We start from the raw sequence: 17,228 nt of genomic DNA, 5'->3' as shown, positions 1-17,228 counted from the left end.
ATTAATCAAGAATAACTTTTTAAAAATGGTTTTTCTTAATTCTTTTGTTGAGAATGGTTCAGTATTGAATGAGTTTAAGTTCCTGAGCATTTGCCTCTTACTTTCAAGTTTAATTTAAAAATTTAATATACATAAAGTCCCTTATTCTGCACTAGCTTTTGTTTAATGTGGTAAAGTTCATTGGTACTCTTTCTGTTCTGTTTTCCACACTTTATTTTTCTATCCTCAACTCTTGCTTTAATAATCCCCTCCCTGTTGTTTGTGTCCTCTTTGTGAAATTATATTACATTAATAAGCTATAACTCAATACTTTAAAAAGGAGATAGCTGAATGATTTATTTTGAAGAGGCTGGATATGAGCCCAAAATATTATAATCTTGGTAATTGAAAACAAGACATATTGCAGGGATTTAAAATGTAAAAGCTATAAAGCTAAGACTTGGAAATGGAAGAGGCCAAAGCCAATATCAGAATGCCACTTATAATTGAGGCTAAACGGTGCTTGGATTATTCTGCTTTGTATTTTACTCATAGTTTTTCTTGATTACTTTAGTTTAGAACGAGTAATTTGAACTCTAGGAATATTAAACCAATGCAACAGTGCCTTTTTTCAGTTCAAATACTGGTATACTTGCTTCTGGCTAATTCTGAATAATTTAACAGTCATATAATGAAGCATAATGACTTACTGGGACGATAAATATAAGTTGAAAATCACCATATATTGCTCATAATTATTAAGCGGAATAATATTACACATGTTCAGCCTTTTGAATACAGTGGGAAAGGGGACATCAATCTTAGGAATGTAAAACTATTGATTTGCACAATGAAACCAGCATTTAATTTCCCAAGGAGGATAAAGAAACAAAAAGAAAAGAAGCTTCAGACCATCTTTATTTCCTCTTCCGTGGGATTGAAGACATTTCAGGAATACCATATTTGGCTATGTTTATGTATGATCAAGTTAACATCCACTGAAATATTTTGTTTTGTAAAGAAAACAGAATCTAACCTGAATTAAGTTAAAGTTGATATTTTCCAAGAGTAGGCAACTATTTTCTATTTTCTTCTATATTGTTTTTTGCTATTTAATATGTACTGTTTTCTTAGCGCATGTTCTACATACATTCTACAGAATTTTCTTAGCCATTTTTGTTCCAGATTTCAGATGAATTAAAATTAGCAGGAAATCCAGAGCAAGTAGGACAATATTGATGGATGTAATAATTGCCTTCTCTCTCCTCAGGTGTTCCCAGCATGACGTAGCCCACCAGCTTTTACCTCCCAAAACTTCCCTGCCTCCCTCAGTCACAGCTAATGTTCTTGTTTTTCCCCCCATTCTTCTCTTCCAAATACTGTTTTGAACAGTTGTGCTTCAGAGGAACAAAAACAGTCCTGTTCCATTCTGACTGAAACACGCACATTTCAGTGTGAGCACAAATCACTCCAAGATGGTACATAGAACATGTCCAGACCATTTTACACATAGCTTTTTTTTGTTGTTGAAAGATTCAAGATAGTACAACCAAGTTGTTACTGTTTGTGGCATGTACAATTACTTTCTGGTGCATGTCAGAAAATTAAAGAGCTGTAACAGTAAATAAATGAAAGTGCATGTACCATGGGAACTGATGTGTTTATCTTAGCAATAACACCCTAAAAAGTACTGCCACTGTTTAGCCTTAATTCGTGCATCTTTAAAGTAAGGTAAATTTCAGATTGCGGTTGATACTTGATTACTTCATTTGTCAATATGATTTTCTTGACTGCAATAGAGATGTTATTTGTCAGATAGCAACACTAGCCAGTCTTAAAAAAATGTTATGCACTGTTGGAGACCATGCATAAAATTCTAAGATGGGAATTTGAAAAGAATATCCTAGAAAAAAATATGACAAACTGCTTCCACACTGTTGCCAAAACAACAACCCAATATGACTACAAGCGTATATTTTTTCATGATCCATTAGCCCCATTAATTCTTCTTGAAGACTGCGCATCAAGATAGATGGTAAGCAGAGGTGGTATTCAGGTTCTGACCAGTTCTGGAGAACCAGTAGTGGAAATTTTGAGTAGTTCAGAGAACCAGCAAATACCACCTCTGACTGGAGATTTTACAGTATCCTTCCCCTGCCACACCCACCAAGCCACGCCCACAGAACCGGTAGTAAAAAAATTTGAATCCCACCACTGATGGTAAGTATCTTAGCTCACCTGTGATACTGCAACCTTTGTATCTGATTTTTGCTACCTCTACAACTAGAGAAAGTAAAAGCCAGGATTCATCAAAGAATCTTCAGCATCACTATCAGACAGACTTGAGCGCTACAGACAATCTACAAGAGTGAATTCCTTCTTGGAAATATTTTATACTTGTGAACATCCTGTTCAGTCTAGCCTACTCGGCACACTACAGAGCCTTTTCTTTGACTCGCTTGACGGCAATATAGAATCTAAAATTTCATAAAATTTTATTCATTGAGAGAAATTGATCCTGTGATCAGAATGAGGTATATATTTCTTCACTGTCCCTTCTATGCAACTTACATGCTGTACTGTACATGTGTCTGTACTATCCTGTTTTCCATGAGGGAACATGGCACATTTTCTGTTCCCAGACCAGAATCCTGAGATTATGAACAAAGTGCGATGTTTTTATCAGCAGCTATTGCCATAAGAAAGGTCAAGGTGACTTAATCTGGTAATATTGTCACTAAGAAATCTTACCGTATTTTGAGCGTGCTTCTGTGTACAGTTTGTTTTAATTAATTGTAGTTAATTTTCTGATTGCTGATCATAAAATTTCAATTTCAGTAAGAGCATGTAAGAACATAGTTTTCAAGGGAAACTCCTCTTTCAAAGTTTTTGGGATTTTTTTATGTATAAGTTGGTACTGAACAATAATAAAACCATGTTTGATAAACGATATTCTTCATTTGGCAGCATTTTGTTGTAACTTACATGCAATGTTATCTAATGGTAGTTCGCTGGATGCTGTTTATCATAATTTTTTCACCCACAAGTTCTTTTACTTTTGAATATTCAGATGCTCTTTAAAATATTTTTTTAAAAAATATGACAAATGCCATATAGTTGTTTAGAAATTATTCTATCATTGCAAGATTTCCAGAAGTAGGAAGTGATATGGGGAATTAACTACTAAGAGATTCAAATTTAATTTGGTTTCTTTCTTGCTGGGCAGACAATTTCCAAGTTATCTTTTCAAGTTAACTTCATTGATGTCACTCACTTGGTCACAATTGTGGCATCCTTATAACTTACAGCTGAAAGAGGTGTATCTCAGCATTGTGTGCCCAACAGGTTCCAGAATTGAATAATTTACTTGAGTTTAGAAGAGTCACTATCAGAAACAGGAAGCTATATTAGGAAAAATAAAAATTAGTTTAGATAATACCTGTATGCTATGCAAAGTGTCTATGGTGTAAACATTAGTCACTTTGCACAAGACTATACATTCAGTGAAGAAATGCAAAAGGAATGACAGCAAGCCAAATTCCCACTTAGTAGTTTGCATATAATTTGATTATATTAGTGAGTAAAAATTAATTGAAATGAAAACAGATTTTATCCTTGTGTAAAATGTAAGCTGTAACTACATATGTATTTTTGAACTATGCAATTAAGAAACTTGTGCAGAGGGCCTCCAACACCTTGGTTAATTATCTGTGCTCTCTTGACGAATGAACTGTAGAAGCTTCTGCACAAAGCAGATTGAAAAATGAGAAAGTGAAAAGAGCTCAGAGTTTGTTCTTGAGACAGTGCTGGAGGGCCTCTCCTATGGCATGGAGGACTCTGTCAACATTGGGTTTAGTGGAGTTGTAGCCCATCAATCCAATGCGAAGAACCTAATGATAAAAAACATTTAAGTGTTTTGTGATTGTTTGGACAAATATACTGTATATTACACACAAAATAATATATTACATAGGTAGCCACATCTGTTTTCACTTTTTTTCTCCCCATGAGCCTATATTTACCTTGCCTGCTGAAGGTCCCAGACCTCCAGAGACCTCAATCTCATGATTTTTCATAATATATTCAGTTATTTCCTTCCAGTCATACCCCTCGGGCACAAAGATAGTGTTGACTGTTGGAAGTCTTGCATCCTTAGAAAAGAAAGAAAGCAAAAGAGCCATTCAGATGGTTTGGGTATTTGAATAACACTTTTATCTCCGAAATTTAAAAGAAATTGTATCAATAGGAAAGAAAGTTATTCTTTAGTTCTGGCTTTGTGTCTCTTACACTCATTTTTTGAGAAGCCTCTTATCAAAAATAACCAATTATCTATTAATGAATGGGTAAGTTCAGAAAATTGCATATCTTTATGCACTTTTGGATCAGGTTTTGCCACCATACAAAAAATATTTTCAAGTTATGAAAGCGGAATAAGTCTTCATACCTCCAATATGATCTTTCCCTCTGGCTTAAAGTCTGGAGAGATGTATGTTTTTTTCTAGTCTGCTATGTAAAGAAGTATGGGTAGAAACAGTATCTGAGGCTAGGATTTAATTCTGATTCCCATGTTTAATGTTGTCTTTGCAGCAATCAATTTATTTTCTCCTTTGCTTAGTTTCCAAATTTAAACACTCTTTCCTATATAAAACATGAGTAATTAGTTTGATCCATATTCTACATTCATGATTAATTTCATTCTTACTGGTTCTTTCACAAAGAGTTTGAGACCTAACTTCTGCAGTCCTGCACAGAGATAGAGGCTGTTTTCTTTATGAATCTTCCAGGAAGTCTCTAGTCCCTGCATAAAAAATGAAAATATTTATTTTCCTATATACAAAAAAAAGTTTTAAAAACTTGCAAATATATTTATATTATGCACTTTGTTGTTCAATTAAACTTCCAATCTAAGGATGTGATGGGCATAATTTTGTCTCCCAGCAATTGTTTCTGAGTTCTTGTGACATAAGTGATCATGGATAGTTTTTGTCATTTAGCCATTTTGTCTTCTATCGGTTCTTATTTAACTGCCTTAAATTTTTCCCCAGCATTACAAACTTGCCTTCTTTTGCCTATATCCAGAATGTTTAAGTTTTAACTGTAATACTGATGCTTCCAATGAAAATTTGATTTTATTTCATCCAATATTGAAAGAAGAATTCTAAATGCAGTCTGCACTAGCAGAATTCAAAGATACCCATTTTCTTTCAAAACTGCATGTTATGACAAGAAAACAGTAGCCTTACTAATGCACTTGTGTGCAAAAAATTCAAGCACCTCGGTCAAATTCTATAAGTGACCAATAGGTAATACAGTCTCTGGTACAAAGTTAAGCACAGCATCTTTTTGTATATTTGAATACATAATATTTATGTGCTGTTGTTTACAGACTCAAAACATCCATTTAGCCAGTACTTAGTAAAAACTTGGCAGAAATAAGAGCTTCCAAACATTTGCAGCATTTCTACCCCTGCCCTGTTGAACCTTAACTGACCTTAAATGTTCACAAAAGAGGTAGATTCTATTTTGGCAAGGCATTGCATAATATAACTCAGTGTCACATCCAGATATATTGCTTCTGGGTATCAGTTCAAAATTTCCAGAGTCCAGAGATGTGAACATCTACATATTTATTATACCTCAACCTGAACCAATTGAAAACTTATCCCAGAAGTTTCATATAGATGTTAAACAATATGAAGGAGATGACCAAATTCTGGGGAATCCCACACTGGAACTCCCAAGTGGCTTGGTTACTGTGTCTTCAATGACCACCAGCTTGACCTGCCCACTTAAGTGGGACTAAGTATGTTACAGATGTGTAGTGTAATACCAATGTGTACAAAATAGTAACATTTTCTTTTTAAAAAACACTATTTTCAATATTATAGAACGCCTGCAGCAACTGACCTTTTCTGCAAAAATTGCCAAAGCTTCTCGCAAGCAGAAGAATGTGCTAATAGGTGCAGTATGATGATATCTGTAAAAAAAATAATGCATATAATACATTTAGCTTACACAGAAACAAATGAACAGATTCCAGGTACAATCTTTACAAGGTACAATGCTAGTTTTTATTTTAAAGCAAGACCAGGAATGAGAGTAGAACAATCTAAGTCAAATATATAAAGTCAAAGCTAAACGGATGTTTCCTTGTTCGCTGGTAATTTTTTTCATTAGATTTATATTCTGCCTCTCCAGAATCTTGAGATCATGCCCATAGTAGTCTTCCACTTTTCCAACAGCAGTTGCCCTCTAAGATAGGTTGGGTTGCTTGACCAAAATTCATCTAAAGAGCTTCCATAGAATCATAATTTAAGAATTAAAAATTTGAAGCTGAGTGCATGACTTTCAAGGCAAAACGATAAGGGAGACTGCTTTGAAAATGAGAAGAAAGGCAAGTCTGAGTGATCAAAACATTTGATTGATTAGCTCTACAAAGTCATTTCCTGCATTCTCACAGATATACAGGTAGTCGTTGATTTACGATCACAGTTGAGCCTAAAATTTCTGTTAAGCGAGACATTTCTTGAATGAGTTTTGCTCCATTTTCTTGTGAATTTTAGTCATATGATCATGAGCAAAAGTAACTGAAAAAAATGGTCATAAGTCACTTTTTTCAATGCTGTTGTAACTGGATGATCACTAAACAAACTAGTGTAAGTCAAGGACTACCTGTAATCAAAATGCTGATATTGTTTAACATTTTCTTATTTGGTAGCATAACAGATGAGTTCCCAGACTGGTTCCAGGAAACAAGAAAGCCTTTCTAAAGAGCAAAGTAGAAGAGCTGTATAAATGCTCACTTTCTTGGATTACCATCACAGCCCCAGTATGCAGATAGCTCTTCCATATCCAGGTAAAAGGAAATTGGCTTTGTCTTCCGAGTGTGAATCTTCTTTCTGGCAAGATGAACATTTTTGATTAGTACTTCAGGAAATCCACCCTCATAAAGTTGAGCTGTTGTATATCATGTATTTATTTTTAAATGGTTTGTAGTATATGCTCTGCTGAGCAGAATGGTGGCCTAGTAGTGAAGATGCTCACTTTCCACTTGGAAGGTTGGGAATTCAATGCTAGGTAGTGGAAGATGTTCCACTAGGGCACAATGAAAAAAAAATGCGAACTCCGCATGGGTTAGGGTTACCGTAGTATATTCCAGTTCTTACCATTCATATCATGGAGGAGAGCCAGTTTGGTCTAGTTTTTAAATCACCAAGCTGGAAACCAGGAGATTATGAGTTCAAGTTCTGCCTTACTCATGAAAGTCAGCTGGGTGACTTTGGGCCAGTCACTGTTTCTCAGCCTAACCCGCCTCCCAGGGTTGTAGTTGTGGGGAAAATAGAAGGAGAAAGTGGTGTCGGATTTGTTCGTCCCCTTGAGTTATTTGTAAAAATAATAAAGGTAGGTTACAAATAAAATCTTGGATAGGTCCTTCGTATTGCTGCTAATAATATGTTAAAATGAATGAATTTACTATGTTCTATATCTATATGTTATGTGTGTACTTGTATGCATTCTGAGTTTGGACAATACACTTTCCTAGGATGGTTTGAAGCATAGTATTATTACTCAGTGGAAGCAACCCTGCAGGTTAAAGTCAGAAATTGTATGCAACTGCTAAAATGTGTGACAGTCTTGGAAACAGAAGCTATGCAGTCAAATAACAGAATGTTTCTACTATATCTCCTGAGCTTTTCAGATACATCCTACTATGTGTACTGAGGTGCTTCATTAATTACAATTGGTAAAATGCTTGCTTAAAGTTTACAAAAAAAGCATGATGTTTGGGATCTCTGAGATTTAGATACTAAGACCAATGGATTTGCTATTCCCTCCTTCCTGGGGCTAAGAGACTCATGATCTCCTGGTTTCTACCCTGATGCCCTAAACCAGGGGTCCCCAACCCCCCGGATCGCAGCCCAGTACTAGGCCATGGCCTATTTGGAATTGGACCATGTAAGTGGCTGGCTAGCATGCATGTGTGCTCAACTTGTGCGAGCAGTGGGCTGGCGGGCATTGACATGTACACTGGCCCGTTGCTCGAGCAAAGGCTGTATGGGTGCACTGGCTTGCTGCTCACACGGCCCAGTTCCCCTCCCCCCCCCAGCTGGGCTGCCATGTTGCAAAGATTGGGAACTGCTGCCTTAACCCCCTACACCAAACTAGCTCTTTTTTCACAATAGGTTCTACATTACCAGGTTGCAATAAGATATTCTGTTGTAGCATTATGCTTGTAGAATAGGTTAGACATAATAATACTGTGGAAGCTCATTATCTTTTATTTTTGTATATAGTTCTGAGAAAGTTTTCTCTAGCTTTCTGCATAGTGCCGCTTTCCAGATATGTTCAGTTCTGGCAAATGTGTTTCTAAGATATCTTTGTGCTCAATGGATATCAAGAAATAAATATGTTTTTGTTTCTCTTACTCAGTGTATGTCTTGTCCCAGAAAGATATAGTACTTGAAAATCATATATCTCATAGACAAATCTCCTTACCTGGCTCTGTTGCTGAAAGAAATGGGAGAAGCACCAGGTGGTGCACTTAAAACTTTCTGGGAGCCAGAATACAGAATGTCAATACCTGTGCATTTAATAAGAAAATTAGTTAAGAGCTCCTTCATGTGAATCACTGTTATTAATGCATGAAATAAATTTACCATGAAAACCCTTGGGTTTTTGCTTTTTACTTTCTTTTGCCTCTTACCAGCATTTTGTGGGACAGTAGCTAATTTTAGAATTCAATGCGAAATTGATTTGTTGGAATGTGGTATTCATTTTATATAGAGTATTATGTGGCATCCATTACTGCACAAACTGGTTTAGCTGTCACCATCTTTCCCACAAAGGTCTAAGAGCAGTTTAAAACATAATATAACCCACCAGACTCTTTGGGGGGGGGGCTCTTGGTCCATGTAATTATGTTTTCCCCAAACCTGATAATCCTGTGTAGTATATTCAGTAGCCATTTCCATCAATCCAGCTAGCATGATCTTTAACCATCTGTTTCCTCCATTTCTAGTGAACGAACCTCTTGGGGTTATCTGAACATTAGTTTTAGATTTATTTATCACTCTCTGCAAGGTATGCCCAAAGAGAACCTATATTTTGGCCCAAGGGCAACAATTTTTTTAGATTTATATCCCGTCTCTAAGAGTTCAAGGAACTTATGGGGGGATATTTTTCTTAATTTGATCCCTTTGAAGCAAATTGGCTGGAGGGGGATTGACTGCCCAGAAGTTATTCAGTAGCTAATGGTAGACTTGTCTCTGGATCTTCCTAGTTCTGGTCCAATACTTTAATAACTACATCACAGTTGTTGCAGGAAAGTGCCTTATGGATCACATGGTAATAGTGGGACTTCCTCACGAAATGGGCATCTCCCTCATGAAGTGGGGTTATTTGCCTTGTTAAGCAGTGGCTCCCCAATTAGGAGCAGAGGAGTGGTTAGGAAATGGAAGAGCTTTGGAAACAGTTTGGGGATCTTCATGGATTTTCATATATCATGGCTATAATTTAAAATAGAATTGTCTCTTGTGATATTTCCTTTGAAACCCTTTCCGCTAGTGTTACTGTGCAATTAAAAGAGTTAATGCCCAAAATATATTCTGAGCAAATTTACATTTGTCTTCTAGTATGAACTTTCACTAAAAAGGGTTGATCAAATAAATCTGGTTAAGAACTTCAGAAATGAAATTCAGTTTTACATTTTTTTAAAAATCCAGAAATTAATGCTATAGAATAGGAACAAATATTCATGCTACAAAAACAGATTGCTGTATCTTGCTCACCTTGCTGGTCCATAAGTATTGGACTGCCACCTAATGATGCCACAGCATCTACCAGTAGCAAGCAATTATATCTAAAATGATGATGAAAGATCAGTTATTTTTCTAGAAAGCAAGCGTCAGTGTTCCAGCAACCCTCCATTCCAACCAATAATTCCGAGACAGACATCTCTCAAAGGTTTCTTTATTTGGATAGTAACTGGCACATCTGTGGAATCTTGAATCTGAAAGTTTCGGGCTTCCTTGCAAAAGTCAAAACTACAAATCCATCCCCCCTTAGCTATCATCACATCACACGATCCAATCACCATCCGTCCTAAAGGAAGATTCCCATTTCATTATGTGCCACACTCAGTGACCTTGAACCAGCAAAAGAATTTTATTTTGTCTAACTAAATATACTCAAATGAATTCCTCCCTCCCACTTTCTCAGGCTCAATTGTGGCAGCATTGAATCTCAATACGTCTTCCAAAGCTGACAGCAATATTATATTATTTTACATCATGTTGCAGATAAAAATGAATTGTTTTCAATGTTTTTTAAAATGAAAGTTTGAAAACTCATAAGTAAATATAGATCTGGTAGAATTTCAGCCATTTTAATTGAAAAAAAAATAAAAACATAAATTTTAAACATTTGGATTGATAGAGGCCAGTTAGTGATGCTGTAAGAGCCATATTGGTGATCTATAAATAACTATCACTGACTTTTAAATAAAAATTGGTAGAATTTAAAATATATGTTGAGCAGATTTCCTTTGGATATGCTTCATAGTTAAACATTAGAAAGCTGTTAAATTTTGTCTCTTGAGCAATGTTGGCTGGCGGGGGGAGGGGCGTGTTGACTGAAAGTCATTTTCCCAGGATTATTTTATTACTCATGGAAGAAAAGTTATAAGACTTCCATATTCTTCCTCCATCCAGTTGAACAACTTTGAAAAGTATGCTTCTAACTGAGCAAACAGTTGCATTTTGTAACAAAAAATAAATGGAGGAGACAAATGAAGCATTCTCCAAATCTATCTTTCCTCATCATAGCCTCCTTGTTTGTTGTACCATAGCTTTTGTAGCTAAAAGTAAAACTGTTCTTATTTCTATGTACTTGAGATAATCTTGTAAAAGTGAAATTTTGTCCATTTGTCATTTTTTTTTACCTCCTATATGTTTTTCAGTAATAGTTGGTAATGAAATGTCTTCAAGAAAAACAACCAAGCTCAGAGAGCACCAAGGACCCCAAAACACTCTTTCTGATACTTTATTATTAAGTTTCTCAAAGCCCCTATAATAACGCAGTTATTCTTAATTAATCATATGGATGCACTATATATACAGTAAATACATCTTAAATATCAGATGTTCCCATACAAGCCATCTTTCCCCTTTAGCCCACTTCACTGAAATTCAGTAACAACATAAGTTATCATGGTACAGGTTTTATGACCAACAGTTTTAGAAGCTGAATTTTAAAAAACACAAATGCTAGCCATAAAAAAATCTGACCATGATCTCATTTGGCGTATGGTTGCATTATCTTTTCTGCACATTAATATATATGCTGTGTGCTGTGTGCATTATTGTTTATTTAGCTCATTTTGTTATTTTACTTTCTAACCTGTAAGCTACCTTGAAGTAGCCTACAAGTCAATCAATATGCATCACTATTATATTCCCTTGTAGTCTAATGTGTAGTATGATTTCTGTTTCTGTTTTATTGTCAGAGCCAGCCATCTAGCTTAAATACTTTCATTTTGAATTACAATCATATGCAATATGTTTTCAGTACCTCCCAGAATCATCTTCAGCTATAGGTAGCAGCCCTATTACTTTAGTTCTAAAACTAATGGGGTTGACTTTCCTTCTTTCACTGACCTGTGACAGAGGTCTCCCAGGCCATCCAGTGGCTGAACTACTCCAGTGGATGATTCTCCATGTGTGATGAAAAATAAAAAGGGCGAATGCTGCATCAAGCCCTAAGTGGCACATCAAGAGAAAAAGGGGCGAAAATCATGCAAAGAAAAAACAAGTCAATAGCATGTTTCTGGTAAATAGGAAGATGAATTTCTATAGATTGTCCCTGGTACATCCAAATGGAAGAAAGTATGAAATCATTTCAGTAAATAATATACTTTTGGTACTTGCCCACAACTCACCCTTTCTATTTCTTCTAAAGTAAAATATTCTCCAGGAGCCTTTACCAATTGATGTACTTCAGCTCCTATAGGGAGTAAATGATATCAGCATAATAATAGTGTGGAATTAAAAGCAAAGGAAGAAGCAGCTCTTAAAACTTTAGAAAAATATTAACACTTAGAAAAAAAAAGTAAACAAAGCATGTGTTTCATATCACATAACAAATTCCTTCATTTTATTGGAATCCAATTTATTATGATCTGAAAGAAAAGAAATTGTCTATTTAGCATCCCTTGAGAAATTCCAAGTTAATGAGGTTGGATTTTCCTGAGTAAAAATCTTTTTCTTAAACAGCAAGCTTCAGATAGGCATGCTAATGTGACAAATGAATACAAAATATTTATTGGCAAACCTTGGAAACTTGTGCTACAATGATTTGGACTGGTAGATTGTATGACTGGTTCAATCTACTAATTGTGTGATTCAGCCTTTAAGATTAAGAATTTGGATTGGATTAGCATTTGTGAGTAACAAGAGAACTGTAGTCACTTCACATTTCAGTAGGAAAGCACAACCAACTATTTTAGAGTTACTGTTTGCTATGAGTCATATATTAACTTGAATACATAGCAGTGGTCTGTCAAAGTCCAGCTAGATTCCATGGGACCTTCCAATATAAGCTATCATTAAATGTGGCGTTAGGGGAAAAGGCATTTAATTATTAAAATGTCTCACTGATTATTAAAAAAGCAAAAAGACTTTTTTCTGAATTAAGAAAAGGCATCAGGAATTCTAATCCAATCCAAGTTCTTACTCAAAAAGGCTGAGCCATACAATTAGAGGATTGAATCACTAATGCAGTTTTTCAAAAATTGACTATTATTTCATGTGTTTCAGAGTTAAGTGCACTGATCAGCAGTTCTCCAAGATTTCAGACGGGAATCTGTCTCAATTGGAATTTTACAATGATGCTTTCTGGAAGCAAAGTACATGTGCAGCCACTGTATCATTGAAATTTAATAGATCTATGGTTTTCTCACTTTCTCAGATATATTGTGATAACTTAAATTTTATTACTTATTTTATGTATGAATGTAATAAAATAATTACATTAATGGATTTTAACAAATGGTATCACTGATCAAGATCCTGGCATGGAATAGGGGAGGTATTTAACTGTTTGCCCTCTGCTGTGATCCTAATTCAGGTTATTACATTTGTGGATCTGCATCAGAAGAAATCCAATTCAAGGCAATGGAAGTTTTTCTTGAATCTCTGGCATGGGCTTTTTCTATGGGTCTGGACGTCTGCAAGGAACATACAATTCAAGCCTAACTTTTGCATCAACATACTAGTTTGTTTGTGTTCTGGACATTTTAAATAGCTCATTTAAATTGTTCATGAACTGGTAACTGCAAGAATGGCCTCTTGGACAGTTTGACCCTTACCCTGCCAAACCCAGATTATTTCAAAAGAGGAACTAGGGTCTAGTTAGGTTAATACATTATAAGAAAATCATGTAATAATATACCTATTACTGATTTTGTGAAGTTATTATAATTCTTATTCTTTGTACTTCTCAAAAGTGTTATGGCTTATCCAAGTGTAATGTAAATGATATTTCATTACACTTGGGTTATTCTGTGAGGTTTGTTTTTGTTTTATATACATATGATTTACAGTATTGCTGCTTGTGCTTCATGTGTGCTGCCCTATAATCTTTAATCCCAGCTTTCCCCAACTATACTATATGGACTTTTGTGCCACAATAAATCTCTTATGAATTATTCTGACATTGTTTGGGTCCATACATACATAGTAAGCCATTATTTGTTTTAACCATGGTTTACTGAATGTCATTATTACCTAGTCCATTCTTAAAATAATCAAAAAATAAAAAACAAAAGAAATAATTATTTTAACAAATTAATAAAATAATCAATTATAACATAATCAATCATGCCTTTTAATGAAGAAATGCTCAGCTTCATGCATACCTTTTATGCTCTTATCATTGTGATTTATATAGGACAAATGCAGCAACAACTTGTTGGATGTAGTGAGATCGCAAAAACATAAATTGACATTATGGTACGCATCAGAGACACAGAAGGATTTTTCATAGGATGGCAGTGATTAGAAGTGTGCTCAAAGTGATTAGAAGTATGCTCAAAGTAAATGGGGATTTAAGTTTGCAGCCGAAATTGTTGTAATGGCTATTCTCTGAAATGCAGCCAATTGGCATCTCAGTAAATGTCATGGTTCAATAGAAAAAGGGAAAGAAATGTCAGTTTGCATCTAGCAGTAAAGAAGCTCACTATTAAATATATAACAAGTGCATACCAAGTCTGCTTGCGATGTCAGTTGCTCGTTCTCCCCAAATTCCATTCACAGCTGCTAAGACTTTGTCTCCCTGTTCCACCAAATTCAGGAAGGCGGCTTCCATTGCACAGTGGCCTGTGCCACTGATAGCCAGTGTGAGAGGGTTCTGTGTCTGGAATATATACTGGATTCCCCCCTTAATATCATCCATTATCTGAGACAAAAAAGAAGTAATAAGCTTTCCCCACTCAGCGATAGTTTAATATATTTACATCTAACATGCATAGGTGGAGAAACTGATATTGTTCTATCAACTAAAATGTATTTGTTTTAAACATACATTGCTTTAAGAAAAAAGGTAGAAGGAACTGAACTGTGGCCCAAAGGTCTCTGAAATTAATAATCCTACCACAACTTTCTCCATTCTAATGCCATGTGAATCTGGGGGAAATTGAACTAATACAGCTTATTTTCTCTCTAAGATTTATATAGCTTCCCATCTTAAAACACAGCTCTCTGTTTCCTAGGAATTTTGGTAATGGTTATATTTTCCCTTTTTCAGCTGCTTTAAACCTAAAATATTCCCTTAAGGTTAGGGCTTGTGCTCCTGTGTAGCAGCAATGAAAGTGATATGACCAATGATGCAAACCTTGTTTTACTGATATAAGTTTTTGTAATTTTTGTGATCATTGATCAGGTTGAAAGAATTCTGAAATTGTGCTGATCAATTTCTCTAGACTTGGGCCATCCAGCAACTAGGTTCCAGGATGAGACTGGAGAAAAAGAGACTACAAAAGCTGAGATATCGTATAATGATGCAGATGTTAAGTCTTATTCTTCACTCTATATTTCTTTTCATCAAATAGGTTGTTCTCTTTTTATAATAAGCTGTAATTCTGTTTTATTATGAGGGGTAATAACAAATGTTAATTCAATCAAATTATGGTATGGAAGAAGATGCCTGATGATTTAGGATTACATGGTTTTTCAGAAGACATCAATATGAAATATATCATCAACAACATGTGATCTATAAAAAGCTCATATCCAGATTATCTGAAAGATTATAGGTTTTTAACTTAAACTGTACAATCCTTTTCAGGCAAGAGAACTGAAAGGGTTTTTTTCACTGACATATGGAAGAATGAAGATTACAAGGTCTCAGCAATGATTTTTGAATCGATTTAAAGAGCTATTTTTCCTGAAGATTTGTAAACTGTTACTCAGAATATCCAAATTAAACAAAATCATATGGGGGTGTTCTTAATAAAGTTCTGAAAAATTGTAAAAATATACATTTTAAGAACTCCAGCTATTTCATTTGCCCTTAACTGGTTTTTGGCTTAATACAATGAATAAAATGTAATTAAGAGCATATGAGCTTTATTAGAATAAAAAGTGGATAAACATCTCTCTGTGTGGTATCTCAAGGTTACAAAGCAGTGAGTGGAAATTGATGGAGGAATCCTGCTGATTTTAGAAGTTGGAAGTATAGTCCTTACCTGAATCAACTCTTTGTGTAGATGTCCTATGAGCTGTCGGCTACCTGCAGACAAGACCCGTGGAGGAGAATTGGAAGGCCCAGGCCCTAGTAATAATCTGTCTGGGACAGATAGTGGCTGTAGTAGAGATGCAGGAGGAGACACCCAATGTCTTTGAGAAGACATGGTACAGAATCTCTGAGTTACAACCACGGGCAGCCGAACACGACACCAACCTATTGCCTGCTGCACTAGGAACAAACTGCCCATAGCTGACCTTAAATAGAAGGGTTGTTAGAGTCAAACAAAATAAACAAATCTTAGATAAATGTTGCAGCACTCCCTTTTCTCTAGTCTTCTGAAAAAAATTCCAGTACTTCAATGAGTATTGAGTCTCTTTTGTTCTGTCAGTGCTCTTCAGATTCAGATACAATAAGTTCAGTTCAGAAACAGCAACACACTGACAACCTACTTTCCCTTCTGTTTTCTCCAGACAGCTCTGTTTAGGCTTCTCTGGCTTGAGAATTCTGCACCTGTTAAGAGCTGGAAAGTTAAATATCATGCAAACATATTTCTGCTTTTGATATTTTTTGTGGTTCTTTGGGTAACATAGCAAAGCACTTATTTGTCTACCCTACTTAGACATTGCTTCCTTTACAGTCAATTAAAGGTATAACTAATGGATCATTCTGCTGTTTCTGACTATGGTTTAAATCCCTGAACCCAAAATAAAGCCAATGGAATTTTTAATAATTTCCCCCCCTTTGGACTCCCTTAAGGGATCTTCTGTTAATAGTTTGCCAGAAGCAGAAAGTTCAGGTTTAATAAAAAATTAACAAATAACTTTGCTTGTTTGCTTTTCCTGACCTCAGAAGGACTAGCCTAAGACATTTTTCTGCTTGAGATGAAACAGAAAATGTTGTAATATAGCAACCATAGTTGAGCTTGGCAATTACAGTCTTAAGTCATGACTGTTATAAATTAGTTACGATGTGACTGGACCCAATTTTATGACCTTTTTGTAATAAATAAATAAACGTCTTGTTTGCTATGTGCGTTCATGCTGGAAACTGGAAGTAAACACTAGTTTCTGGCAACACGTTCCTAAATTGTTACATTGAGCTGGGGGTTATTCCTGATGGTGACTTTCAACTTTTTAATTCTATGTTGTCATATTCCACACAAGGACGCTGTGTGGATAGATGTAATTGAAATGGGACAACTCACTGCGGCCAACTCAACACGTTCATCTTGCCATTGCCAACTTGATCTGATCGACATGCTGCAGCTAACTAGCCCTGGAACAAGTCGCTGCGGACCATTCACATGGGATAAGTCAAGAGGTGAACAAGTGAACTTCTAGTACTGTATATGCTTATCTGTAGCTTTGTTAGGGCCAATGCATTTTCTGATGTGTTTAACTTACTAGTTCTCCAGACGGTTGGCAAGTGGGTAGCCATATAAATAAAATCTTGTTTGTATACAATATGAATTATACTATCTCGGGTAATTAAATTCAGACACATAGTAC

General features: G+C 35.5%; 1 protein-coding gene across 1 annotated transcript; it reads right to left on the bottom strand.

Moving 5' to 3' along the window:
- Window positions 1-3,517: 3,517 nt before the first annotated feature.
- AGXT (alanine--glyoxylate aminotransferase) lies at window positions 3,518-15,950 on the bottom strand. The gene is made up of 11 exons (XM_026687063.2): window positions 15,719-15,950; window positions 14,238-14,430; window positions 11,915-11,979; window positions 11,634-11,734; window positions 9,768-9,838; window positions 8,476-8,560; window positions 6,783-6,878; window positions 5,887-5,956; window positions 4,682-4,777; window positions 4,002-4,130; window positions 3,518-3,869 (listed from the first exon to the last, which is right to left on the bottom strand). The coding sequence occupies exons 1-11, from the start codon at window positions 15,881-15,883 to the stop codon at window positions 3,762-3,764; spliced, it is 1,179 nt and encodes a 392-aa protein (XP_026542848.2). The 5' UTR covers window positions 15,884-15,950; the 3' UTR covers window positions 3,518-3,761.
- Between the last annotated feature and the right edge of the window lie 1,278 nt (window positions 15,951-17,228).

The sequence above is a fragment of the Notechis scutatus genome, chromosome 4 (genome assembly GCF_049901735.1).
Source record: "Notechis scutatus isolate UNSWTSFEM ecotype Mainland chromosome 4, rNotScu1.2, whole genome shotgun sequence".
Lineage (NCBI taxonomy): Eukaryota > Metazoa > Chordata > Lepidosauria > Squamata > Elapidae > Notechis > Notechis scutatus.
This window is presented reverse-complemented; position numbering and strand designations above follow the sequence as displayed.

Excerpts from the sequence above, each read along its gene's own strand:
- AGXT (XM_026687063.2), bottom strand. The coding sequence starts at position 15,883 with ATGTCTTCTCAAAGACATTGGGTGTCTCCTCCTGCATCTCTACTACAG. Across the intron at positions 14,431-15,718 it reads TACACAAAGAGTTGATTCAG|ATAATGGATGATATTAAGGG; the intron begins GTAAGGACTATA and ends TTTTTGTCTCAG. Across the intron at positions 3,870-4,001 it reads TGGGACCTTCAGCAGGCAAG|GTTCTTCGCATTGGATTGAT; the intron begins GTAAATATAGGC and ends TTTTATCATTAG.